Source organism: Conger conger, chromosome 5 (assembly GCF_963514075.1).
Source record: "Conger conger chromosome 5, fConCon1.1, whole genome shotgun sequence".
NCBI lineage: Eukaryota > Metazoa > Chordata > Actinopteri > Anguilliformes > Congridae > Conger > Conger conger.
Window position 1 is genome coordinate 6,401,309 of NC_083764.1, and position 26,916 is coordinate 6,428,224.

Genomic DNA, 26,916 nt, shown 5'->3' on the forward strand with positions numbered 1-26,916 from the left:
GTGTGTGTGTGTTTGTGTTTGCGTGCATATGCATGTGTATACACGTGTGGTGTTTGCACACTTACATATGCATCTGTCTGTCTCCCTCTCCTCAGTGAGGGACATGTTCCCAGCTCTCATTCCACCCTCCAAACCCTGATATGCTACAGATCACAAAGCAGGATAAACACCAGACCTCTTTACGATAAACCCGGGACGGTAAATCAAACCGAAGCCTTTTCTCGCCCCGGTTAATACCTTCAAACCAAGGCCAGCTCAGGAGCAGACCCAGATTCTCCTCATCTGTTTATTCTCCCGAAAAAAAAAAAACATTTTTCTATCCAGCGAACCCAGGACCCAGTATAAACACACTCCTTCCTGGAAGCCACTGTGATAAAATTCCTCCTCTCTTCCGAGTTTAGGTGCCTTCTCCCTCTCAGATGCCCCAACCTCATGAGGACACGGTTGTGTCTCTCGAGCTGTTTACAGACAGTATAAACTGCGTTTATATAAACACAGTCCACGCCGGTTTTCTGTAAGACGCCCCGATAAAACTTGTCTTTTCTTCCAAGTTTAAACTGAAGTTGAGTTTTCCCTGTGAGCTTCTCGAACCAGACGAGGACAGTGTTGTGTCAACCAAGATGTTTACAGATTGATAAAAACAGGTTTTGTATAAACACAGTTCTTGCTGGCTTTCTGTAATATTTGATAAAACCTGTCTTCTCTTTCAAGTATAAACTATAGGTGTGCTCTCCCTGTGAGACACTTCAAACTTATGAGGAGACTGTTGTGTATATTTAACTGTTTACAGATTAATAAAAACAGATTTCGTATAAACACAGTCCTTCCGGGATTTCTATGAAAGTTTGATAAAAAAATGTATTTCTACAGAGCGAAAGTTGCATTTTCCCCGTGAGCTACTTTCACCTGATTTTTTTCACCTGAACTGTTGTGTCTATCAAGCTGTTTACAGATAAACACAGAGTGTTTTATGACCAGGGGCTAGTGTCATGAAGCAGACTGAGTTAGCTGAATAAACTGAGTTAGCCGGATAACTGCACTGAGCAAAACTCGGAACAGCTTGTTTTACTTCAGGCCATGTTCCAGATTTGGGAGTGTTCCGAGTTTTACTCACCGCAGTTGACTCAGTAATCCTGCTTTGTGGGTTTTACTCAGTGCAGTTATCCAGCTAACTCAGTAATCCTGCTCTGTGGGTTTTACTCAGTGCAGTTATCCAGCTAACTCCGTAATCCTGCTTTGTGATACAGCCCCCCGGATCGTCAGATCTGCAGAATGAACAAATCAAATCCTTTAGCTTTAGTTTATATCAGTATTGGACAAATGCTTGCATCTGTTTCTGTATTTTATGTAAACCTGCATTTCATTACTTAATCAGCCCCATCGCTAACATGATCTTAAAGCCAAATTTCTTAGTCACAAATTTGTGATTGACATGTTTTTCTGTGATCTAATCTACGCGTGAACTGGCCATTGGCCCGTAGAGAGCTGATTGGCTGATTGGTCCAGGCGTGATTGGTTGAGACACTAACCTACAAACACACTCCCCCCCCCCACACACACACACACACACACACTAAACAGATGTGGAAGCTGAAATGCTATTTTACATTCCTCATGCATTACATCATAGATAGAGGGCACTGGATAGATTAACTTTCGGGTCTGGAAGTCATAAGCGTGTAGTGGCGGCCCCTGTTTCAGAATCCACCCGGATATTCAATAATAATAATAATAATCGCCTGTACTGAGTCTGAGGGTTAAGGTTTAAAGGTTTGGTCATAACAGTTTTTATGAATCATATCCGTTTCTCTTCATCGATCTCGGTCTGCAGTCCAGGCAGGCCTTAGCCGAGAGGCCTTGAGCTGTGCTTGCGGTACCAGCGCCCCACTTTGGCCGTTTTTAAACATGTGCAGAGTTACGTAGAGTTACACCACGCTGGCCTCCGATAGGAAGAGTAACGCCGCCCCGATTGTGTTTAGAGGGAAATGCCTGGATCTCCCGGCTGAGGGGGACTCAGGGGGACGAAAAGAAAAGAAAATAAACAGCGTTAGGGGGCGGAGCCTCTGTGCGAGGCGGTGCTCTGCGATTGGAGCTGCCGCAGGTTGCCAGGGGAAACGCACAACCGACACAGTTAAAGGGCCGTTTCTCACCGACTGACATTACACGCATGCACGCACGCACACACACACACATGCACACACACACACACACACACACACACGGATGCACATAGACACACGCACACACACACACACATACAGATCTCCACACATGCACACATACACACATGTCTCCACACATGCACACACACATGCACATACACACACGCACATCTGAACACATGCGCTGGGGGTTGTCCCCTTATACAAGAGGATGCAGAGAGGATATCCTTGTGTATGTAAATGTAAACACTGCATGAGATCTACATACATACACACAAAGGCACTCACACACACATAGACACACACAAGCACACACACACACATACATATATACACAGTGAAATAATGAAAGCATCCTGACAAACGGAAACGCTAAACCAGGATGGGTCCGTGGGGTACGCCACTGGAGTGTTTGAGAGACGGGCTCGGGGGCCTTGTCAGAGGGGCTGCTGGGATTGGATGGGGGGATTAGGGTAGGGGGGGTCAGGTGGAATCCCAGGCCTGGATTAGGGGGGGGGGGGTCAGGTGGGAACGCACACTGGGATTGGGGGGGAAGGGGGGGGGTGCTGAGGAATTCCTTGTGGACATACTTGAGGAGATCTGAGAGATCCGCTCTAAGCCACATTCTGCCTGTCTCTGTCCTGACTGCTGGAGCCACCCAGGGTTTTACAGGGAGGTCCCCTTCTCTCACCTCACACACACACACTCTCTCACACACACACACACACACACACACACACACATACATACTCACCTCCACTCTCACACACACACACACACACATATGCACACACACAAACACATTCTCACACACACACACACATACTCTCTCTCGCACACACACACACACACACACACACACACACACACATACTCCCTCTCACACACACACACACACACACACACACATACATACTCACCTCCACTCTCACACACACACACACATATGCACACACACAAACACATTCTCACACACACACACACATACTCTCTCTCACACACACACTCACACACACACATACTCACCTCCACACACACACACGTGCACACACACACACACACACACTCTGACATGCACACACACACTCTCTCACACACGCTCACCTCCACCCACACACACACACACTCTCTCACACACACACATGCACACACACACACACACACTCTGACATACACACACTCACACACACGCTCACCTCCACCCACACACACACACTCTCACCTCCACACACACACTCATACACATTCACACACACACACACACACACACAGACTCACCTCTACAGACACACACACTCTCACACACACAGACTCACTCACCTTCCGCCAGGACCTTCTCCTCAGTGCAGCCATTGAGCTCGACTGTTGGTTCCTCTGTGACCCCGTTGAGAGCCGAGATCTGACCGTTCTTCTGCAGCAGCTGAGAGAGAGAGAGAGAGAGAGAGAGAGAGAGAGAGAGCATGAGAGTGCATTCCCCACAGAGCAGCAAGATCATATTCACAGACAGGGCTGTACCCGTCTAATTAACCACAAACATTCATACTTTACAAAATGTTTGATTCTTGGGAGCTTTTTTCCGATCAGCTCACTGAATATGTGTGGCTCTTGACACATGGATGCCAAATGTGTACAATGAACTCAAGACATGCTTACTTACAATGACAAATCTGAGAAAACCAAGCACTGTGATCTATATAAAACTGATAGACAAAGGATAGAAAATGTGAAATTTAATTACAATAAAAACAAGTATTTTCTTACAATAAAAACAGAAAATGAGTCCAAATCAACCTCGGAAATATATTATGGTTTGTTTATTGTATTTGGATGTGCATTTACATGTAACCATGGTGACAGAACATCTAGTTGGTTGAAAAGGGCATGTGGGATTTACTTGCTATCCGTTACTAACAGAGAAGATAGCGTCTTTAAAGCCCTGCTCTGAAATGACCAGCAGCAGTGCCCCTTTGGTTGGCTGTTTTGGCAACTACAGTATCTTAAGACTGCTAAGCTGTGAGTATTGTCTCGCCCGCAGAATGAAATGTATGCTCTAAAGATTTTAATCCAACAAATGGGCGCATCACATTTCCAGTGTCCGAGATACCCTGAAAAACTATCTGCCAGGCAGGACAGATGCACACACACAGACACACAGACACACACACTCACACACACATGCACACAAAGGTGGCCGAACAGTCAGGTTGGACTGCAGGGTGCGCTGACGGAACTTCCCATAATTCCTCCCGATCGCCCGGTAAGTGCTACATATTTCAGATGACATCACTGTACCATTGTCCAATCAGCTCAACCCTGCGGGGCTTTGTGGTGTGATGACATCACACTAAAACAGGCCATCATTTTTACGACATGGAGGAACTAATCAAACCCCCCCCCCCCCCCCCAGCAACAAGCTTCTGCTTTCCGTCTTAAAGTCACAGAGAACGTGAAGTTGAAATGACGCGATATGACGTACGCGCAAGCAAAACAAATCTTTCAGCGGGTCATTTCTGAAGGGCGGGGAGTGGATATGACAGATGTCAGATGAGGAGGGGGAGGACCGCGATGCTGATTGGAGGACCACGGACATGTGACGGACACACTGGTACTCAGTGACGTAAAAAATCACAATGAAAATCGTTTCCCACGGGGCGGAGGGGGAGAAAAAGCTTTGTGGTGAAAACACACGGGTACGATGACGCGCGGGTCTGAGATGAGACGACGGCGCGTGTGTTCCCCGCAGAGCAGCGGGGGGTGTTTTCACACCTAGAGCCCGGCCCCGCGTTCCTGCGTCTCCCGTGTGTGCTCACGGCGCTCCGAGGCCGCGATCGCGCTCTGATAACACGCCAGCAGGTGTCCCGTCCCGACCCCCCACACCCCGCCCCTCCGGACTCCCATTCCCAGCATTCCACACCCCCTACCCAGAATTCCTCAGGACCGAGCACAGGAAAATCCCCCCCCCCCTTCCCCCCCGAGGCTAACCCCCCCCCCCCCCCCCCCATAAAATGCATCCAACCTCATCTGTTCTCTGTCTGCCCCCCCCCCCACCCCGCCCCAACCTCTTATCACTCCACTTAAAATAGTCATAGCCCTGACCCCCCCGTCCCCCCGACCCCCCGACCCCCAGGACTACTGACACATAAAAATGACAACAATTTCTCTCACGCGACCGCCAGATTCTCCTGCCTTCAAAGGCGCCGCAAGAAAATGTCCGACCCAAATGATGCCTGTGTTACAACACTCACATGGGCACACACACACACACACACACACACGCATGCACACACACACACACACACACGCATGCACACACACACACACGCATGCACACATACACACACACACACACACGCATGCACACACACACACACGCATGCACACATACATGCATGTACACACACACACACGGAAAAACACTCTGCTGTGCTTACTGTGTCTCTTTATAAAGCATAACACACATTACCAAACATAAATCATTTTATTAAATGGACTTTGGAAAGTGTTTTTTTATTTTATTTTATGGGTCAATTTGGCGTTCCAACAGGAAACGGATTTTAGGAGAGAAGTCATCAGGGCACACAGTGGACACACGTCACTGGAGCCACAGAGCACTCCCATCCCAGGGTGTTTCCCTCAGAGTGTAATCTCATTACAGGCTGTGTTCCTCCCTCTACTCTACAGAGAGCGGTGTGTGACCAATCAGCCACGCCCATACAGGGCACACACACACACACACACACACACACACACATGCATATGTGCACAGGCAGACACGCACGCAAAATGCACGTATATGCACAAGCAGGCTCATATGCATGCACACACACACACTCACACACACATACTTACACACATTCACACTTCTCTGCAGTGAGGAATCGATTGTGCATATCAGCATATATCCCTGTCTTCCAGGCCCACGTCCAAACAGCCAGACAGTCTGGGAGTTTTATTCAGCACAGGAGACCGTCATCATTCTGCAAACATCAGACCCGTCTGCCTCTCAGCTATCCAAACACCGGCCCTCGCTGGGCACAGCGGGAAGCACATTTTTAAATACGCCATTTAACCCTTTGAAGAGGAGGATGGATGGAATGTTTTTATTTCTTTTCAGAATTCTACATAAGTCAGCCTTCCAGAACTCCACTGCTTTCAAATTGCCACCGGCAGCGATTGTGACATCAGCGCTAGAATGTTCAGTTGAGAACATTCTAATCACACATTTCTGATCTCGCGCCTTAAAGGCTTAAAGGGTTAACCCTTAAAGGGTTAAATAGGCACATGCCCAGTACAGACCACCCTGTGCTTTCCACATCAGTGAGGAGGGGCTCACTCTTCAAACATCCTGCAGCCGACATCTCTCTGACAAAGAGCAACCACCCCCCTCCCCCCTCGTTATCTCCCAACCCCTCCCTCAGCCCAGCCCAACCCCTACCTACACTACTGCTTCAGCTTGCTGAATCATACCCGGGCAACCCCAATCACAAGCATTGAGATTGTTATCACGATGCGAAATCAGCAAGTTCCTGGTTCTGATTTCACGAGATCACGGCATCGGCTGACGGCTGAGCGCCACGCCTTGTTCGCCTCCCGTTGCATCATGGGACCTCCTGTTACTCCGCGGCAGCGTCACCAGGGTGTCGTTCCTGTACCTCGCAAATCCGCCCCCGCCCTGATTTACGCCCCCGTTAAACACACACACGCCCCCTCCTTACCCCCAGCTGCCCGCTGACGTCATTACTGCGCTAAAACCCTCCTCCCCCCACGCCACCGGCCACACCAGGTCCAGACCAAGCCACCTCAACACCACGCCCTGGAAATAAACTGCATTCACAGCGTGCAACTACAGTACCAAACTACAACAGGAAACAATGGGCTTATTTTTTCCTCCAAATTCTACTGCAAATTCTACTGCAAATTCTAATGCTTTTTTTTTATTCCTGCTGAAAAAAAAACTATGTTTTGAATTTGCTGGTATTTCAAGCTGGGGTCCCATCTGTTTTCTGTCGCTGTTATGATTTTGAGTTCAGCTCGCTCGGGGGTCTCAGTGGTGTAGCCTGTAGAGCACTGTCCCCAGCCGTGACATTGGCGGTTCGAATCCGGCTGCTTGACCTTCGTCGCACGCCTCTCTCTCTCTCTCTCTCTCTCTCTCTCTCTCTCTCACTCCCATTCTTCCTGTCTATCTACACTGTACTGTCAAATAAAGCTGAGGGAGCCCTAAACAATATCTTTAAAAAAAGAAAAGAGCTGGCTCAATTCAGCTTGGTGAAAACAGGTGTGAACAAAGCCAAGCCAACACAGCAATGATGGCGGACCCACCCCCACCCCTTACCCGTCTGAGCCCCTCCCTCACACTGGAGACCGTGTACGAGAGCGATGACCACAGCATTAACACACCGGCGCAAGAGCCTCGGAGATTAACCCGGACTGCGGAGAAGAAGCCGTAGAGATTCCCAGGTGGCTCGTCCTAACCCCAGGGACTCCTGGGTAATTATGTGGGATTCTCAGGGCTGAGGCTCAAGCAGTCTATCCGTCTCTCTCTCTCAGGTCATTCGATACGACCGTAATGGACTGGCCTGTACCACATCAATCACACAGACACGCCCCTAACGTCCGCCATTTTAATGTGCGCACAGATCACCTCTCTGAGGGACGTGCTCTAAGTGTCGTTTTGGCCCTTTTTTCTTCGACCCCCGAAATTCACCGCAAGCCTACCCGCGTCAAGGTTCACGGCGACACCCTGCCTGAACCACGAAAATCATCAGCCCCATTTTGCAATTTAGGTTTAAAAAATCAGTGTCCGGGCATCGTTTAATGCACCTGTCCGTTTAAACTACATGAGATTCTCTGAGCTTTCAATGTCAGCTGAGCCACATCATGTGACCGCAGGGTGTGACCCCCCCCCCCCACCCCCCCGCCCTTCTCTGTGTGACTCAGCCTTTAAATTAACAACAGCAACAGGCCGTAAAACACAGATCCTCCACGATAACAGCAAACAGAACTCATGACACAATTCCTCAGAGACCAATCGTTTCAATTAGATCCTGCTGCTGGAGTTGGCTTTTCGTGGGGTTGTAGCTTTTTTATTGCTTGTTTTGGCAACCACATCATATTCACTCCAGGCTCCATTAAATATTGAATATCCTTCCAAAATTCAGGTGAACAATTTCACTAACCGTTCAGGAATGTCGTGCACGTTCAGTAATGAAGGGTTTACTCACTCTAAGTACACACAAACTAACTTTTCAGATTTGTTTGCATTCCTCTCAATTAAATGCAAGAGTTAATGAAATAACTTCATTTAATTGTAAGTCAATGTTCAATTACGTATTGTATTCAGTGTTCATTGAATGCAGACCTTGTTTGTTTGTCGAGCTGCCTGTGGAGTGAATACAGAGGTTTGACTCTGCTTTAGTTAAAACATAATGCCAGCCACCACAATTTCATTAACACCTATGTGAAAAAAGGATCACCCCCCCCCCCCCACCTTTCCCCCCCGTGAAATCCCCACGGCAACGGCTCCCTGTGATGATTGACAGCTCTGACGGCTCCATGTTCAGGGCTCATTATGAAGCTTGTGTGAGTTGCACATGCCAGACATAGTGTAAACCACGCGCGGTTACACCGAGTGTGACTCTGCGCGAGGGAGGGGCGACAGGGGGGGCAAGCGGTGATTTGGGACTGTGAGTGTGTGTGTGTGTGTGTGTGTCTGAGTGTGTGTGTGTGTGTGTGTGTGTGTAGGGTACCTCTCTACTCATGTGTGTGTGCATTAGGCACCCCTGAGTGCTTATGATTGTGTGTGTGTGTATGTGTGTGTGTGTGTATTAGGTACCTCTGTGTGTTTGTGATTGTGTGTGTGTTTAGGGTACCCCTGTACCCCTATGTGTGCTACTGCCCTTCATCAGGCTGTAAAATTAAATCCCCGCAGTCCATATGGGCAGATAACCCCCCCCCACACACACACACACACACTCATCACTCAGTTTTATTTCAGGTAATGTGATTACGGGGTGGGGTGGGGGGGTCTGTTCCAGGGCTTGGGCGCCGTCTCGATCGGTAACCGCTCATCAGCAGTCTCCTGATCGGGACGACCCCCAACTTAAACCCGAACGACTTCCTGTGACTCACTGAGATTCATTAAACCTTGTGCCTTCCAGGCGTAGGATCACAAGTGCATGATTAGAATGAACAGAACATTCTAGGGCTGATGTCACAATCACCACTGGAGACTGAAAGCAGTGGAGCTCTAGAACGCCGACTTGGAATTTTGAGAAAAAAAACACGACATTCCAAAAAGCCTGCTGTTCAAAGAGTGAAAAATGCTTTGCAGGATCTAGAGCCCTCCCCCCAACTAACAGAGAAAAAAAACAACAAAATGGACTCAAACTGAGGTTGCTGCAAGGACTTCCATGTTCCCTGGGGAGTCATCTTGGGCTATTTAATGTACAAGCCCATATATTTACCCCACAGCTGTCTTCTCTTAGGTTACGTATACTGCTCAGCATATGATTATATATGATTTTACACAAGCATTTTCATAGACGGTGACAATGCTCTGAAACTCCAGCTGTCTCTGAGCGTGCTGCGGATCGGGTTGCGGTTACACATTACGTTATTTATCTCCCTTCAGTTTACAGTTACGGAAATGTTATCTCTCAGCTGCGGCATGCAGTAAAAAACGTTGGGTGTAAATTTAACTCTGAGGGAGTTTATACCAGTCCAACAGGGACCATGTGTTCACGGTAAAATGTTCAGTGTTAGATCAGCTCTTACAGAGTAGATGAGTCCTTATTGGACTCATACAGTATGTCCTCTGTTAGAGTTCATCTAACACTGGACATTTGGCGTTTACTATATCAGAGGGAAATGCACATCTCTCCACCAACACTGTAATTCTAGTGACTCAAGGGAGACACAAGAAATCAAATCTGTAGTGTAGAGGCCATGAAAGACAAGATCTCACATGCGGGGGGGAAGGGGGGCTTGTATCACAAGAATGTTCAGAGAATATTTGCATTATAATGCTGATGTCACAATCGCAGCTAGTGACTGAAAGCAGTGGAGTTCTAGAACTCCGACTTAGAATGTTGAAGAGAAAAAACATTCCAAAAAAACCTGCTCTTCGAAGAGAGGGCAAAAAGACATTTGACTGTCTGCTACCTATATCAGAGTAAAATGCACATCTCTTCCCGAACATTGTGATTCTTTGTGACTCGAGGGAGGCACTAGAAGTCTAATCGGTTGTGTAGCGTGGATGAAAAGCATCCATTTGAGGCGCGTATCGCAGGAATGTTACATAAATATTTGCAGAATTGCTCAAGACGTTCCCAGCAAAGGCTAAGCCGTGTCTCCCATTCCTGAATGACAAAAAAAAGAGAAACCTTGATAAAAATAAGTGTTTTTAAGAAGCTTCCAGGATTTCCAACTGTTGCTCCATTTCTCCTCGTGTTTTGCCGTTAGAGCTGATAATGTAGGATTGTACCAAATTCTGTTCAAATTCCAAATGTGTGCTTGCCATATCCCAGAGAAGAAAAAATCCGCCGCAGGAGTCCAGTAATCTATCATCACTTGTTTTTCCACCTGTCTCTATCTTTACCCCCTTTGTATCTTGTACCTTAATCTCCACTGGAAATTCCATTTAGTCTAGGACAAGGCTTAATCTGCGTCTGTTAAACTGGCCCAATGTCTCTTGTCTCAATCAAATCATTTGAATACAAGGAGACAGCACCTAATGACATCACGGGCAACAGGAAGTGTAGAAATAAAGGGGTCCTGGTTTTACTGGTTCTACTGGTTTTTTGGGGTGGGGTTGGGGGTGTGGGGCAGGAGGACAGGCAACACCTGTTGAAAGCAATGCAGGGGTGTTTTTGCAGGCCTGTTGGGATTGCACAGGTCTGACCTTCCACTGCTGGCCTGGCCCTCACTCCAGGCAGAAACTCACCCCGAAAAATAATAATCCCCCCAGCATCTGCTGACCGTTCCCCCCAGGTTCACATTCAGCCCCCCGTCCCGTCCCGTAACTGCAGTTGGACCCCCGGCCACCCAACAGGGATCAAACGAGACCCTGGTGGTCATCTCTAAACTGAGAGGCCGTCCCAGATCAGGAGAGAAAAATAAATCTCCTGGCTCCGTACCCAAAACATTTGCCCCGCACCAGGCCCGCCCCAGCTCCTCCCTCTGTATCCCCAACCTTTCCCCTAAACCAGAACCAACCCCATCTCCAGGCTCCGTACCCCCAAACCTTTCTCTTTGTCTTCAGCAGGGACAACGTCTGGGAGATTCAATATCGTTGAGCGATGTAAATCCACTCTGCTTGTATCTCTGACTGCATTCAAGATAGCTAAATAATAATGATATGCACTGCACATGCCACATATGGCCCATTTATACTAGACATAATGGTACATACTGCTAATTCTCACTGTAAAAAATGTTATGTATGGCTAATTCACATTGTACCTAACGGTACATACTGCTAATTCACACATTCATAATGGTACATAGGCCAAAAGCTAAATCAATGGTAGCCTACACACTGCTAATTCATACCACACATACAGCAGGCTCTTGCAGGTAGCTACAGCAAGTCCGCCCCCGAATGTATAAATAATTTATATCCAGGCCGTTCCGTGCAGGGAGTTATGACGCAGAATCAAAGGCACATTGGCGGAGGCACGTTCTGGCCGGGCCACGGCTCTGACTTCATTCCCAAAATTAATTAGAGGAAACATGTCCACATTCCTGTCCAGCGAACTCAGCTGGAGCTAAATCATTTGATCCTGCTGAAGGGCGCCGCGATTTATGCACATTTATTTACACAGACGGAGAAAGCCGTTAACGGTCGCGGAGAGCGAGAGAGCGAGCGAGCGAGAGAGAGAGAGAGAGAGAGAGAGAGAGAGAGAGAGAGAGAGAGAGAGAGAGAGAGAGAGAGAATCGCAGGACGTGCTGTGCTCTGGAGAAACGGCGAGTTAAATCTGATGAAGGACGCTGGCTTTACAGAGGACATACAGTCAGTGCTGATTCAATTTTAAAAAAAAACGCAGAGAAAGCAGCTTCATGACGGATTATCACGTGCTGTAATCTAATTTAAACATGCTAACAACATTACTGCACACGTGAGCAACTGTCAAGAGTTCGTGTGTGCTGTATTCCCTCAAACTCAAAGGATCGAATATGTCCTTTTTCCGCACCTTGTTTGATTCAAAAGTATGACGCTTTCATTCAGGATCAAATGCCAAAATTGAATAAAGCAGGTTATGTGAGTGTACTCTGTACACACTGTACACAACGAGAATCTACTTGACAAGTAAAACATGTCATTGTGATGACCATCTACTGAGCCTATACCACCCAACAAATAAAGTGTGTGTATGGGTGCTGAGAGAAAGCTCTGTTCCAATATGATATTTGTCAAAGTGGAGCATTGTTCAAGTGCCCTTAAAAAGCAAACAGGCAGACAGACTGTGGGACTGCCTGCTCCCCCTGCCCAAAATAACTTATATTTGGATCTCTTGTCAAACATAAATAAATGAGGGGTTTTGTGCTATGATTTATTCAGGGTTCAGCGCTGGGATCGGAGCAAATACAAATAGCGCTGCAGCCAGGTTCGGCAGAGTGTGACGCACGCAGTCTAGCACAGACCGAAGAGGACGCGTCATTTCGCCAAACTTTTAAAACTTTAATGACGGCAGATAAATCAATCATCTTATGGACAGTCCGAATAATTTGCATGAGAACATTTTAAAAAAAAAACTTTTCCTACAGTCTGTCACAGTAAGGACAGTGCAGTGTCTTCAGCCAGTGAAAGTTCCTGGCTGATTCAGAGGGGATTACCCGTTCTTCCCAGCCAGCCGTGGACGTCACTGCATGGGATGAGATCAAAATCATCGATTGCCATGAGCAATAGTCACTAATCAATTTCCCTCACCTACTTCATTATTTTTTATGTTTTTACTGATTATTTGCTGATTATTATTGATCGAGTCATAATTCCCACTTGACTCGTTTAAACTCTACGTTAGAGCTGTTTTTCCAAAAGGCGTATGTTTCGTTTCAACATTGAGGGAGACATACTGTTGAACCACTTAATCTTCTGCAGAAAACTATCACAAGCATTGCTCGTCTCGTGTGACGAGTATGAATTCATATGAAAATATAGGGTATGACTCCCTCCAAACGTACGCGTATGTTTAAAAATGATGCTCTCCATGAAGACAATACGAGGCATCTACAAGGTTAGATACCAGGTTTTCTGCAACAAAAAACAAAACGATCAGGTATGGATACAATTAAAACCCGACTGACATATCTGTTTGCATTTAACTGACGAAATGGACAAAATATATATATATACACTATTCATTTTAAAAAGTACTCTCTTAGAATAGATATTACAGGGAACATTTTTTCAGTTCTGCTGGACTTCACCTCAACTTCACAGATGTATTTATTAATTGAATTTATGCTTTTATTCAGCTGCCCACTGCACCTGCTGGTACATTGTGTTTGTTTGTGGACGCGTTTACGTCACTGCCGCTCTGAGGAACATGTTCATCCGTTTGTGGATCCTGTTTAATTTGACGAACCGCAGCGAAGACTCCGGTGACGGATGCTGATTAGAACCCATCATCACCATCATCATTCTCAATCTGTTTTGTGAACTGGAGAAAACCCAGACCATGTCATAATCCAGGCTGTGCAGGGGTAGCCTTCTACTGAGAGACAGGACTTTGAATGTGTTGAAAAACGTGTGTGGCTTTTCTGTGCTGTAAGTAGCTGTTGTTGGAAAACGTCCACACACAAAAAAACAGTGTAATACCAATTATTCTCCATTGAACTGACTGTTATATTAGTGACAATTAAATGATAAATGATTTTGATGTATCTTGCAGATAACTAACCGATTGATTGATCGGAATGTGCTGAGGTGAGACAAACTTTGGTCCTATTTAACCATTTCCTATTGATCGCCTGCTCGGAGTTACAGTCTTTTTGCTTTAGCGTTGGGCCACATTTCAGGTATTTTCCATTCTCTGTATCTCTGCTTTCTTTTCCCTAACGCCGGCCAAATAATTGTGATGCAAATCCCCACCGGAGAGGACGAGACAAACAGTGACAGAGCGGCCCATCTGGCCTGATGAAAGATGCATGGGGGTGCTGTACTTTTCCACACCACTCGGACGTGACGTTGGTGTTGCAGTGGGGCAGTGACACAGCCGGCTGGTCTCGGAGACAGCGAGCTGGCCACTAACACCGTCCGGAAACTTCTGGATCTACCAATACACCGCTACCCAGTTAGTCCTTAAGCAGACTCTTTTATCCAAAGCAACTCACACACCTGATTTAACTGATCAAGGGCATTGTTAGTGGTATGATTGATTCAGTCATTAAATCAGGTGTGTGAGTACCTGGTTACAACAAAAACCTTCTGGCAAGTGGGTCCCGAAGGCCGGGAGTTGAGAAACACTGGATTAGACTGATGGGGTTAAGGGCAGGGGTGTCCAATCTTATCCAGAAAGGGCCGGTGTGTGTGCAGGTTGTTGTTTTAGCACAGGACTAAGACAGCAGATTCTGCTCATCAAAGTCTTGATTAAAGACCACGATTAGTTCATTAGTATAATCAGGTGTGTTACTGCTGGGTTAAAACAAAAACCTGCACCCACGCCAGCCCTTTTAGGATAAGATTGGACACCACTGGTTAAGGGCCTTGCTCAAGAGCCCAACAGCTGTTGCTACACTGAGGCATGAACCACCAACCTTCCAGGTCCCAGTCAAGCAACTACTAGGCTATAGGCTCCCTACCCTATGGATACACTGCTACGCCACAGACCACAGTATCATAATCGTAGGACAAATATGTTTACCTTTCTAAATGATTAATGTTTTAGGAGGGACCATCAAATTCAATTACACGGTTGATTCAGCCCCGGTTCTATGTAAGCAAACATTAGCCCGATCAATTTATTGTTACCAAGAGCTTGTCAATTTGCTGTTGATGGAATCCAGTCTGGAATATTCAATTCAGTTTTAGGAACCAAAAAGAACAACCCCTAAAACTGAATAATTTACGCCTAGAACAAGAGAGGCAAACGAACATGGGAATAAAATCAACACAGCTTTTCACCATGGAAAGGCAAAGTAAAACTGCATACCGGGAAACCACCATATTTTTTATGGCTTTGGTTCTGTTGTGACCCAGTGGAATATTCATAATTCATTGCTGAGGGCACTCAAACCAATTAACACAGCCAATCAATAATGAATAACCCTCTCGCATGGATTTGTGGGAATTACGTTTTTTAATACAGGATACGGGGTGTAATTTGCTTAGTAAGGCAACTTAAGTAGTCTAATCAGTATGACAGCCCAAACTATTGCTCAAATCAAGACAGGCAGACATAAATCAAATTGCAGCTGATTACATTGGGGTAAATAACCCTTGGCAGTTGGTAGGCTAAGTACCCATGTTTTAAATGGAATGAGGCCTAGCCGGTATATGCATGTAAGCATTTGAAGTATGTTGCACAGTATATAGTTTGTGTTTTACTCAAAAGAACTTACATCTCCATTTCGCTATCCAGATACACTGTCAACCCCAAATCCTAACAGTGCCCAGGATTTGGGGGGTGTTTCACAAAGCAGGATTACCTCCCAAATCTGGAACATGGACGGCAGGTTTTACTCAGTATATCGCAGTACACCATCTGTCCAGACAGTCACCCAGATTACATGGATAAGTGTACCATAATTCCTGAATCCTTAAAAAAAAAAATCCCTGTACCAGGTTTGGAGGAAAGGGGTTTTGCATATATTGGATGGCTTCAACAACAACAACAACTTGGATAGAAAACCAATTGACGATGGCCAATCTCTGAATGATTTAGATGGTCTAATGTGCAGATGAAGAATTCCCTGAGGGCCACGTCAATAATGCCGCGCACAACCTTCTCCCGGGGATCCAATGCAAATGAGCCCAACCCCCACCACTCATCTGACCCCATCGCGTTTGTGACGAGAAAATCAATTTCTCCCCCGCTCTCGTTTCTCCTTAAGATGACCGTTGGAAATTCTATCCGTCTTGCGTGAAAAATCGTTCACTGTGTCGTCTGGCGGTCCCCCCCTCCCAAAAGGCCAGGAATTCCCCGGGAGAACATCCTCCCAGGTCCCGCACGTCAACACGCTTTCCACCTGCAAGCGCCTTTCACTGCGTTTTCACCGCGTTAAGATTTCTGATATTTAACCCGGCATGACTACATGCAAAGCCACGCCACTTTTTAGCACCCTTCATTGGCTTCCGGGCGCTGGCCACATCCAATTCAGATCCCCCCACATCGGCGTAACAATCTGTGAATGGCACTGTCCATTCCAATGAGCAGATCGCTCCATACCCTCCAAACGGATCTGTCCATTCAGCATCCTTGTCAGCTAGCTGGCCCCTCTCTCCACGGTCCCAGAAGCTGCTCCAAACTCCCCCTTCTCCCCCTACCTCTCTCAGGTCTTCCCCCCCCCCCCCCCTACCTCACATCTCTCCATCTCTCTCTTTTTATATTAAGAGAAAAATGAGGCATTAAGCCGTCTTAACGAAAGCTAAAGAGCGAACAGAACAATAATATCTGGCGATCGGACCCGGTGTAATTTCCTGCAGGCCCAGTGTGTTATCATTCCTGTGAGAACAGCGTAGGGCTAAGACCGACCCCCTCTAATCCCGCCACACACTCCCCCCTTCCTCTTCCCCTTTTCTAAGAAAGAAAATCAATCCTTATTTGTTTGTTCAAGGGCCACCGGATGTGTTTTGAAAACCACTTAAATGCCAGAGAGAAAGTCGGCGGAGATGCCCGTATCGCCAGGGTTTGTCAAATGGCCGCTGTACGGCTACGACTTGATAATACACACACACACACACACACACACACACACACACACACACACACACAGACACACACATTCCTGCCATTTACAACAAGCCAAAGCTTCCCACATCAGCAGTGACGTCAAAGGGATCGCTGAGGGATTCTCGAGATATTCATATTAAAACAAGATAAACTTTCCATGAGCGTTCCATGTCCTGAAGCACATCGGAGGCCCACAGAGCAGTGGAAAGAGTCTTTCCGAAAATGTTCTGTTACCATTCTTTTGGATACGTGATCAATATAATTCATTTGATGGTGTGGTTGAAGAAGGTTTAAGAATCAATAGAAATCAATCCAATCAATTAATCGCTAAAAAGTTGGGCATATTGAGGCCTCTGTGAAGTGATGAAAAAGAAATCCAGGTTCAGAAAGTAAAAATTCCAGTATTTTGTTCCAGCCGCCTGGATTAATTACTTAGCACCAGTCTTCAGCCAGGAGGTAGAATAACAGGTGAAAATCAGCTGGCTGAGTTCATGGGTGTAAGAAACGCACGGCAGGACTTTTAATTTCTGACCCCTGGACCTTACTGTACACCTCTGCTCCAAAGTGTTTGGACATGAGGGAGGTGGCCATTTTGTTTCTTGAGTGATGGACAGTCTCTTCCAGTTTCACAGGGCCAGATGCTCTCTGACTCAGCAGCAGGGACACTGCTGTGCTTTGAGATGAGGCTGCCCTGATGGAGCTCAACCTGGCTTTGCTAACAAGTAACATTGTAAAGTAAAACAAAATGGCCTCCGTATTTACATAGGTTTCAAGCATTACTTTCACATACAATCTGTTAGTTAGCCCTTGCCAAGTGCAGAAATGTAAAACAACAGAACAAAAGAAACAGTAGAATGTATTTTGTGCTGTTGGTCCTTCACACCTGTGCTTTTGGCCATAAAAAATAATTGGAGGAGAGAAACACAAACCACAGTTTAATGAGGTGCCGACAAGCAGAGCATATTTAAAAGAAGAAGAAAAAAAGTCTTGCACTCTTCTGGTGTAACTGTGCGTTTTATTTTATCGACGTTCCTACATTACATCCCTTCATCAGTTTCATAAAAATGTCATTAGCCAGAGCTACTATGCACCAATCAAATGAAAACCCGGCGACATTTTAATGAAATGTTTTCTAGCCGACTAGGATGGAGCCAGGCTATACCTGGATAAAACCTGAGCAATATTGGGGTACACCTAGTCCGTATATGTGAAAGTGCCTCTTGACCTAGATTTCCACCCTCCCCTAGAAGTCTATATTCCGCCTCACATATTTTTGCTCGCGGGGATATTGCAAGAGAATGTTTTTTTTTGTTGTTTTTTCTGTTGTTTTTTGTACAGATGAATGTTGTGGGTAGATGTTGACGCGCGCCCTTTCAGAGAGCGTAAATCATTAGCGGGGCGATGGGGAATGGGAGCGCGGGGCGTAAAGGGGGTTTTGTTCACGGGCCGCGGGGAGAGCGCAGAGGTGCGATTCGCCAGCCGGTCCCTAATCGGCGTGACCTCCGACCCCGTGCATTCCGCCCCGCCACGGCGTGGCTGTTCGGCCCACGCGGCGGTGTGGGGGGGGGGCGCTCCGACACTCCCCCATCACGGGCCGGGGGACTAGAACCAGCGACCACACACCGACACACGGACAGGGGGCCCACCCCCCCCCCCCAAAAAACTAAACCGGGGTAGGCAACCCTGGTCCTGGGGTGCCAGTGACGCTTCTGGTGTTGGTTCCACCTGAGCTCGGTCATGACAGTTTTGATGGATGAACGAAAAAAGCAGGAGTCTGAGGCTGAATATTTGAATATTCGGTTCTGGTGCGGTGCCGAGTGCCTCCTGCAAAAGGTCACCTGCACTCATTAAACCCGATTCATCAAAATAAATCGGTTTATGCACAGCAGGTTTGTAGGTCTGGACTGCCTCTGGCACTCCAGGACAAGGGTGGCCGACCACTGACCTGAAACAACGAAGCTGTGGCTATTTCAGCCGTGACGTGGATTTTTAACCGCACATTTCGTAGCTTGCCATGAAACCTGGGACCCCCCCCACACAGCCCCCCTCCCCCCAAGTCATGGACGATATCAGCTGTGTGTTTTGAGTTGAGCTTGAAGCTGGGCCCTCGTTTTTCTCAGGTAGACGATGAGTCTGGATTGGCTGGGCTGAAGGGCCTGTTCTGGTCATTACCCGCCGGTCATTACGCGTTGTTATGCTGTTTGGTTTTAGTGTTGTTCAGAGATAATAAGAATTGCGAGAGAAACTAAGCTCTGCTCTGCTCTCTGGGCTGTCGGCCAACAAAACAATGAATCGGCACTTCTTACAGAGCTGGCCGGGAGAATTAAAAAGCGTTTAAGCCTTTGAGGAGTATGGGTTTTTTCTTCTTCTTCTGTTTTTCCGAGTTCTAGAGCTCCATCACTTTCAATTACCAGTAATTACATCAGCATTTTAATGTCCATTCAGGAATGTTCTAATCATATATTTTGTGATCTTGCACCTTTAAGGGGTTTAATGATTCAAGTCTAGTCCAGGTCCAATCTGGTCCCGCTATACAGCACTGGCCATAAATAACACGCCAGGGAAAATGAATGGTCCCCTTTTTTATTGTCCTGCAAGATAGAGACAGTTCAGAACTGTTAGCCTCCATAGAAAATTTAATTAAACTGGCCAGCAGCCAAGCCTGTGTTTGTTTCTGACAGGAACCCAGTGGACTCAGAGCTGTAGTCCACTCGCCTAAAGGCACGTACTGTATCCCCGTTGCCATTTTTGGATTCATATTTTTAGACTTGACCAGTCAAAAATAATTGTGTGGGATTTTTCTTGCCACGGATGTAGTTGAGAGGCACAAAGGACAGAAGCCCCCTCTTCCAAATAGACAGCTCAATTTTCATCTTCCCGGAGAGCAGGGAACGTGTGAGAAATGAGGGGAAATGGACCTAAATTATGGCCTAAATTCTCCCCATTTTCACTAAGCAAAGGCAGCTGAAGCAGGAGGGAGGAGGGTTGCTTTTAAGGCCAATGTCACTTTTCTCAAAATGTCACCCGAAAGGGACGTCATCTCCCCTCGAATGGAGAGGACACCATCTTAGGGACATCGGTCACTCAGCAATCTGACTGTGTTCACCCTGAAATCTTTTTATAGAAGGTTACAAATAAGGTCAGAGAATCTTTGCAGTAACAATAGCAAGAGTTGCTTAAAGGACACATGCACAAATGAAAATAACTAACTAACAACAACAGCACTGTTAGTTAAAACCTGAAGTTAAACCTGAGATATACCGTAAGTTCAACAGCAGTTCAACTAGTCATCTGCTTTTTTTCACGACTCATGCATACATCTGCTGTAGAACCATGGCGGGCGACATGGCTCAGGCAGTAAGAGCAGTCGTCTGGCAGTCGGTGGGTTGCTGGTTCGATCCCCTGCCCGGGCTGTGTCCCTGAGCAAGACACCCAACCCCCAAATGCTCCTGACGAGCTGGTCGGGGCCTTGCATGGCAGCCGATTGCCGTTGTTGTGTGAGTGTGTGTATGAATGGGTGAATGGAGAAGCATCAGTTGTACAGCGCTTTGGATAAAGGCGCTATATAAATGCCAACCATTTAGAACCACTCCACAACTCTATTTCTTTTTCAATACAACCACTTTTTAATCAAAGTAGCTGACTGGTTGTTCAGCATTACAAAACTAAAACAAGTCAAAGCACTGTGTTCAAAATGCCAACAGTCGACGGAAAGGTCTCCACAATCCAAAGAGCATTCGAACAACAAAGACAATGCCTGTTTTTTTTCATATGACGTTAGACTCCATGAGGTTAAAGCTTATAACCGTCCAGTGCCGAATGGCTCTTCCTGTTGCTTCTCGTGGGAGCCATTTTGGTGTTGAACTATTTCGACATCCTTTCTTCTGTGGAACACTAGCGGGTCTGTGACTGTAACTCCGAGGACCTGTAAAAACACCCCGTTATACCGCCAAGTCCTCTCTTGCGCAAAAAACGGGTCAACTGATTACCCTCCAAAAGGCTTTTGTTTTCGTGGAAAGCAGTTAAGTTTAGGGCTGGAGCTTCTCTCGGGGGAAGGGAAATTTGCGCTGCATTTTTCTTCAATTTTTTGGGCCAGGAAAGTGTAATAACATTTTTGCTCTTACTAGGTAAAGAAAAAAAAGCAAATACAAGCACTTCCGTGTTAATGCATTTGGAAACTGCCATGATTTGGGGACAAAATCATCGAGTTAGTAACATTGGTAGCCTGGAGTCATGTGACAGTGTCATGACCTCTGATTGGTGGCTACAATCTCCAATCCAGGAAGTGACATCACTTAGAATAATCTACCGTGTAATTGGTGTTGTGAGAATGGTCATCTTTGGGTCGTCAGTACGCAACTAAGCCCCATTTCTGAACGTTGCCGTCAAATACTTCCCCCAACCACTGCACCCAGGATCAGGCTTTGATATAAAATGGTTCCGTTTAAAGGTTCCTACCTGCGTTACATGTTAGTGGGATTATACTTGCGGTGAGCGAGAGAGACTTGAACATGTGTTGGCCAACCACCCCAAATATATGAAAGCAGGCTGGCCTCCCGCCAAATTTCACTGAAGCAGAAAGGACCGTGTTTACCTTGAAATGCCACCGTCAGAAAGACACATTTTTACACTCGCCCCAAACTAGGCAGACCAGCCCTGCTCACATACCTTAAACATTCCACGCTAGAAAATAAATATTCCACCTTCCAAGCTGTGCACGGGTTCCACTCCGCGTGGTTTGGAAAAGCACCACCACTGGCTGGTCTCTCCGACACAGAAACAACAGCGAAAGAATCCTAAATCATGCTGAAGCAAATATATGGCAGATTTGGTTAGAGGTGACACTCATCTCTTGTATTTCAGTCTTATATTTAGATCTTATTTCTATTACTTTTTTGCTAAAAACAGACAAAAGTATTGCCAATGACATGAGACAGTTTGACTCAATTCAAGATTTGCCAACGGGGTAAATATCACGTCAAACAAACAGTTAAACTTAAAACAAGCTAATATTTTCTACTATTGAGAGAAAAAAAAGTCTCACTATGAGACTAAAGCAGTAAGACAGGCTTTTTGCAGAGCAGTGGGACAGGATGGTACCCAGGAACATAGCATGGCGTGGTCAGCTCGGCTAGTTCACTAGTAAGCACGGTGAAGTGCAGAAAAGCGAAAGGCTCATAGCAGGTTACCGCGACAACGCTCCCTGACAAACCCCCAAATTCAAAAGAACTTCGTTCCCCATGGGTAGGGGGGGGGATTCCGTCTTTGAAACGCTTTCGTCCAACAAATATTTGGAGGAGTGAGAGGCCTGGGTTCAAAATCGGACAAAAATCTCTCTTGTTGCAGTAGCACTTCAACTGCAAGAGAGACTCAATCAGACGAAAAGTGCACTGAAATAGCACATTACCTCAGGGCAGATTACCCCAGTATCTACAGCAAATATGATTAAGCGGAAAACCACGCGTATGACTTAAGCATTCTGGATCTAAGCTTCCATCTTCCAGTCTTTTCCTGTCCATAAGTGGGTCCTGCTGTGGTCTATCTCTCGCTAAGGCAAACCGCCAGGCTTTTACGAAGATGGCATATACGGCAATATATACACTCACTGAGCACTTTATTAGGAACACCTATTAAAGTGTATACCTACTCATTCATGAGATTATCTGATCAGCCAATCGTGTGGCAGGAGTGCAATGTATGAGACCACGCAGATATGGGTCAAGTCTATACGTTTGCAATATACTGCAGGATATTCAGGAGCTCTTCACAACATACAGGCAAATTATAATGAATACATTGAGAGAATGAGAGAATGAAATATATCATTCATTCATTATCTTAACCTGCTTATCCTGAACAGGGTCGCAGGGCTGGAGCCTATCCCAGCATGCATTGGGCAAAAGGCAGGAAAACACCCTGGACAGGTCGCCAGTCCATTGCAGGGCACACACACCATTCACTCACACACTCATACCTATGGGCAATTTAGACTCTCCAATCAGCCTAACCTGCATGTCTTTGGACTGTGGGAGGAAACAGGACACGGGGAGAACATGCAAACTCCGCACAGAGAGGCCCCGGCCGACGGGGATTTGAACCCAGTACCTCCTTGCTGCGAGGCGGCAGTGCTACCCACTGCACCATCCGTGCCGCCCAGAATTCAATATATATTTTTCTTAAATATATACATTTCTGCTACGTATATTTATCATTACATATTCCAGAAAATCTATATACAAGGGTGGCCTGTAGCCACTCCTGTAAGGTACATGACTGGGACCCGCAAGGTCGCTGGTTCGATCCCTGGTGTCGCCACAGTAAGATCCACACAGCCGTTGGGCCCTTGGGCAAGGCCCTTAACCCTGCATTGCTCCAGGGGAGGATTGTCTCCTGCTTAGTCTAAAGTCAGCTGCAAGTCTAAATACCGAATACCATAAAAGTAATGTAATGTAATGTAATATATATTTGCGATATATTGCAGCATACTCCACTCTGGGAGGATCCTGGCTCCTCTGCCTGCCTGGATCTTCCCGGTCCCTCCGTGGGGCGTTCCGCTCCATTAGCGGGCTCCAGTGTACCGTGGCTTTTGGGGGCCTCCCTTCTCACCGAGCTCTAACTAAACTGGGGGTCTGTAGGGGGCAATACCGAGGGCTACGCTGCCCCCTGCGGCCCCTGGGGGCAATACCAAGGGCTACGCCTGCCCTGTAGTCCTTGGGGGCAATACCGATGGCTACGTGCCCCTCTGTAGTCCCTGGGGGCAATACTGAGGGCTACCCGCCTCGTGTAGTCCCTGGGGGCAATACTGAGGTTGGCTCAATTGCACCAGACACTTTTTCTTTTTGACCCAGGTCTGGTTATCCCAGTATGGACTAAGACGCCCCATAGGAAACCCATAGAAAGGCCTAGGAATCACAAAGCATTTCAACGGTCATGTGTCTCAAAAAACTGTCATATGATGAAATACAACGCTGGCATCACATCCGTCTGTTAAGGGAGTAATACTAGAAATGATTTTCTCTCGAGCGAGAAGTTGAGAGCTGTTCACAGTGCAGTCAACGCGTTCCTCGCGGGTCGTGAACCCCACTGTCATCCATCTTGGTGTTAATGTTCAGTTTGCTACCGTTTCATGTAGTTTCTGTTTTTCACTGTTCGAGGCTCGGGGTGCTGGCAGCCGACCCCGTCCATGGCTTATATTATCACCAAGGGACGAATACCCCCTCTCTGGTCTCGTAGTGGGACGGAAAAATCAATCTTCCGTTATTATTTTGGGACGCATGCGTATATCCTTGGCGATAAATCATTGAGTGAACGGACCCGACTCAAATGTTAAAAGTTAAAAATGTAATCGGATATACCGTATTTTACGTTTCGCTTGCATTATGAAACCAGTGAAAAGATGGTAGTGGACCTCCTAGCGTTGACTTGATGTGGTGGAAAGACTTCATGCTATCGGACAATAACAAGGGTACTTTACTGTCAGAAGCCTCCTCTACTGTCTCCGTTACGTCAACATAACCATCAAAACTCTCTCCGGGCTAGGCATAAAATTAGCTTTCTCAGACAGGGTTTCTAACAGTCCCACGTTAGCAGGGACGTCCGTTATTTCAGTCAAAAATGGTTTTCCCTGGATGGGATATCCTTTGGCTCACCCTCTTGACTACAAGTGCTGTTACCGCTGTAAACTCCATTTTGGGAGGTTTTTGAGACTGAAGCCTCTTGACGGTGGACTCATAGTTAGGGAGAAGAGGACCGGAGAATTCATGGGAACCTGGGTGGATTTTCCCCAGAGCTCTGAGTTTGTGAGTCAGTCAGAGCACCGCTTCTAGAACAATCCAGCCTTTCATCCGTCCTTTTTGTCACCCTCACAAGCCCCTCTCCCTCTCTCCCACTCTCACTCTCTTCCTCTCTCCTATTCTCACTCTCTCCCTCTCTCCTATTCTCACTCTCTCCCTCTCTCCTTCTCTCCCTTTCCCTCTCTCCTTCTCTCTCTCAGATCTCTCTCTCCCCCCTCTCCCTCCTACTCTCACTCTCTCCCACTTTCCCTCTCCCTCTCTCCCCTCTCTCCCACTCTCCCTCTCTCCTACTCTCACTCTCGCCCTTTCCCTCTCTCCTTCTCTCTCTCACATCTCTCTCTATCCCCTCTCCCTCTCTCCCACTTTCCCTCTCCCCTCTCTCCCCTCTCGCCTACTCTCTCTCTCCTACTCTCACTCTCCCCCTTTCCCTCTCTCCTTCTCTCTCTCACATCTCTCTCTCCCCCCTCTCCCTCCCTCCTACTCTCACTCTCTCCCACTTTCCCTCTCCCTTTCACCCCTTTCCCTCTCTCCTTCTCTCTCACATATCTCTCTATCCCCTCTCCCCCTCTCCCTCTGTCCTACTCTCTCTCTCCCTTTCCCTCTCTCCTTCTCTGTCTATCACACTCCCTGCTCTCTCTCCCTGTCAATCTCTATCTCTCCCTCTCTCTCTCTCCTCTGTCCCCCCCTCTCTCCCTCCCTCTCCCTGGGCCTGCAGAGGGAGTTCCCCCGTGCAGATCTGATAGGCTCCTGTCCTGCTCCATGTCGACTGCTCCCCTCTGCCTGGGGGCTGGTCATCTCACTCTGCCTCAATGGACTCCTCTGTTCGGCAGGCCCTGCCCCCCCCCCCCGGCCCGGATACAACCCCCCCGCCAACCCCCCCACCTAGCGCAGGGGCACAATGTCTCTAATCAAATCCATAAACCCATCTATCAAAGCCCCTAACCCCCTAACAGGGCTGCCCTCTAAAAACACCTTCACAAAATCAGTTCTGACATCATACTTTTCAGAGTCTCTCTATTAAAATCACAATCATACCAAACTATTTTTATATTATTATATTATATAGTATTATCATTATATATTATATTATTATACTGTATTGCTTTTTTGTGGCCATATACTTTCATAATATTTGTAATATCTTGTCTCAGATTCCTCTTGCCAATATTTTACACTTTCTTGGATGGTTTTTATTTTCTGAAGCACTTGCTTCTGTGCTTTACTGATGGAAAGCCTCTTCAGAACTGAAAATTGTAATATATCATTATTATTATTTATTATTTTATTTTCTGTGTTACCGAATTACATTGGGACGATTCCAGCAAGCCAATCAAATCCACTCAAATCACATCCACCTCTGCAAATATATATACCACATCCACCTCTGCACTCTGCAGATAGCATTAATAAAGCTTTACATATTCAAATGAGTCCTCAGGTGTTCCGGGACTCTTCACATGCGGCTCGTATCACATGACCTCGCTGAGTATATCCTGAGGCCGGCGGCTCTCTGGAAGTAGAGCATCTGCTTCTTGCAGAAACGCTGCACTTACAACAGGATTCAGGGCCATTATTCGGTGAGTGCAGAGTAATGTTTTGAAAGATTTGCTTTTCGAGGTACAGTGCCAAAAAAAAGAGACTGGGCTGAAGATTGAGTTCTGGCCGTTTCGTGCCATCGCAGTTATTAAAGCAAACCCTGCGTGCGATCACTTGCGTGCACAAAATCGAAGAGTTCAACACTGGCCGCACGATAGCACGATAGCACGATAGCACGATAGCAGGTGTTGCTCCCATACAGTCCTATTGCCATAGCGACGATGGGAAGGAGGCGGTGGGCAGGGAGAAGAAAAGGCAAAACTAAACACCAGAGAGTCGAAAACTTGGCCAGTCACAAGCCCCTCGGGGGTGACAGGGGCATGGGTAGTTTGGGTAGTTTGGGAAGTTTGGGAAGTTTGGGATGGGATGGGATGGGATGGGGGAGGGGGGGGGGGGGGGGGGGGGGGGGTGCCACCCATGACCTACTTCTAAGCGCTCTGGAGCATTTCTAAAATTCCTCCGTCTGCTGGAGAG

At 46.9% G+C, this 26,916-nt stretch overlaps 1 protein-coding gene across 1 annotated transcript in view; it reads right to left on the reverse strand.

Annotated features, from left to right (window-relative positions):
• The window catches only part of akap12b (A kinase (PRKA) anchor protein 12b), a 53,049-nt gene that overhangs the window by 21,886 nt on the left and 4,247 nt on the right, over positions 1 to 26,916 (reverse strand). Inside the window, exon 2 of the mRNA XM_061242685.1 lies at positions 3,483 to 3,582. Within this exon, the coding sequence (XP_061098669.1) occupies positions 3,483 to 3,582 (100 nt within the window). The remainder of the gene's footprint in view (positions 1 to 3,482; positions 3,583 to 26,916) is intronic.